We start from the raw sequence: 1,996 nt of genomic DNA, 5'->3' as shown, positions 1-1,996 counted from the left end.
CTCTCTCTCTCTCTCTCTCTCTCTCTCTCTCACACACACACACACACACCTGGTCCCTGGCATGCAGCTCCTAAATCCCTTGCACCTGAGCCTAAAGGAGCATCTTTTGCCTCTGTTCCTAAGGCAGAGCCCTTAATTCCTTAGAATTCCCGCGTCACTCGCACTGCCTTTTGTGGTGAAGAGGCAACTGCTCGGGACCAGCTGGGATTAGAAGTTTGAAGCTTTCTGTTCCAACCTGGAGAGGGGAAAGGTGCTGGAGGCGGAGTAAATACTCCTCTGTGCCTATGTGATAAAAGCCTCCATAAAACATCCCTCAACTATAAAAGTGCAGAAAGTTGCCAGGTTGGTGAACCCATCCGTGTGCCAGGAGGGTGGGGCACCCCAGCTCCACACAGCAGGAGCTGGAGACCCTTGCAGACTTTGTCCTGTGTATCTCCTTCAACTGGTTATTCATTCATCCCCTTGACCTTGCCTCAAGCGCAGGGCTGATCAAAATCTACAGTTTGTTTAAATTTTAAAGTATGTATTACAGTTAAAGACACATTGCTGGGAATCCCCCTCAGGATACTCAGAAATCCTCCCCTTCCCTTCACACACACACACACCCCATCATTTTTGGTATTTTCTGAAGCGGCTCTGGAAATCCCCTTTTGTGAGTGTTTTTATGAGGTGTGACCAAAAATACAGTAAATGCTGATGCCAAATAATATCCAATGAAAAGACAAGTTCATAAAAACATCACAGCATGGCCGGGCATGGTGGCGCACGCCTGTAATCCCAGCACTTGGGAGGCTGAGGCAGGAGGATCGCTGTGAGTTCAAGACCAGCCTGGACTACGTAGTGAGTTCCAGGTCAGCCTCAACTACATAGTGAGACCCTGTCTCACAAAACCAAGAAAAAAAATCACAGCATCTCCTCATCCGTGTTATTACCTAGATCTGGCACTGTGGGACTCCTGGCTCTTCCCCAAAGTCAAAATGACCATGAAAAGGTAAATCTGAATCAATTTAGGTCACGGAAGCAGCTCTTTAAAGACTAAAGAACTTCTTCAGAAAGTGGTAAGAATGTGTTCAAAATGAGGGGGAATATTTTCAAGAGGATTAGGGCAGTGTGTCTTTTACTGTGATCAAAATTTTTTAAAAAAAACTTTGGCCTAGCGTGGTGGCGCATGCCAGCACTTGGGAGGCTGAGGCAAGAGGAACGCTGCGAATCTGAGAGCAGCCTAGGCTACAGACTGAGTTCAACGCCAGCTTGGACTACATAGAGAGATCCAGTCTTTAAACAAACACATAAATAGAAGCTGCGTATGGAGGTGATTGCCCTTAATCACAGCACTCTGGGAGGCCAAGGCAGGAGGATCACAAGTTCAAATCCATGGCCAGGGATTTAGCTCAGTGGTGCCATGCCTGCCTCACAAGCACAAGGTCCTGAGTTCCATCCCTGATACAGTGAAAAAAAAAAAAAAAAAAGTTTAAGTCTAGCCTGGGAAACTTAGGGACTTAGACTTTGTTTCATAATAAACAAAGGGCTGCAGATGTAACTCTGCAAAGGCTCAGGATTCAATTCACAGTACTGAAAAGAGATCGAACATTCACTTTTTTTAAAAAACCGTACAGAGTATCTTTTTCATCTTGTTGCACCCTCCTGGCCCTTGTAATACCCTTTATAATAAAGCAGCGGGTGTAAGGAAGTGTTTCCCTGAGTCCTGAAGCTGCTCTAGCTGGTAATAGAACCCCAGCAGGTAATTATCCATGGAAACAGGTGCTACGTACCAGACAACGTTTGGTTGCTGATGCCTGCGTTGGTCACTGCGCCCTGTGAAATAAACAGTGCTCTTAACGTCTCCATTTTTACCCGGGGAAACTGAGGCCCAGCCTGGTTGTATCTTGGTGGGGAAGCAGTCCTTTGGGACTCAGCCCTTAACCTGCGGGAACTGGTGCTACGCGCATGCCCAGTACGCATTTCCAGGAAAACACACACACACACACACACACAC

The 1,996-nt window shown here is 46.8% G+C and overlaps 1 protein-coding gene across 1 annotated transcript in view; it reads right to left on the bottom strand.

The window, feature by feature from the left end:
* Nucleotides 1-172: 172 nt before the first annotated feature.
* Nucleotides 173-1,996, bottom strand: part of Ccl25 (C-C motif chemokine ligand 25) — a 26,910-nt gene continuing 25,086 nt past the window's right edge. The window contains exons 9-10 of the mRNA XM_010605663.2: nt 1,773-1,815; nt 173-235 (exon numbers count right to left, since the gene is read on the bottom strand). Of these exons, the coding sequence (XP_010603965.1) occupies nt 1,806-1,815 (10 nt within the window). The 3' untranslated portion in view covers nt 173-235; nt 1,773-1,805. The remainder of the gene's footprint in view (nt 236-1,772; nt 1,816-1,996) is intronic.

The sequence above is a fragment of the Fukomys damarensis genome, unplaced genomic scaffold (assembly GCF_012274545.1).
Source record: "Fukomys damarensis isolate Sample0158 unplaced genomic scaffold, DMR_v1.0_HiC HiC_scaffold_37, whole genome shotgun sequence".
NCBI lineage: Eukaryota > Metazoa > Chordata > Mammalia > Rodentia > Bathyergidae > Fukomys > Fukomys damarensis.
The sequence above is the reverse complement of the archived record's forward strand: the minus strand, read 5'-3'. Positions and strand labels throughout refer to the sequence as shown.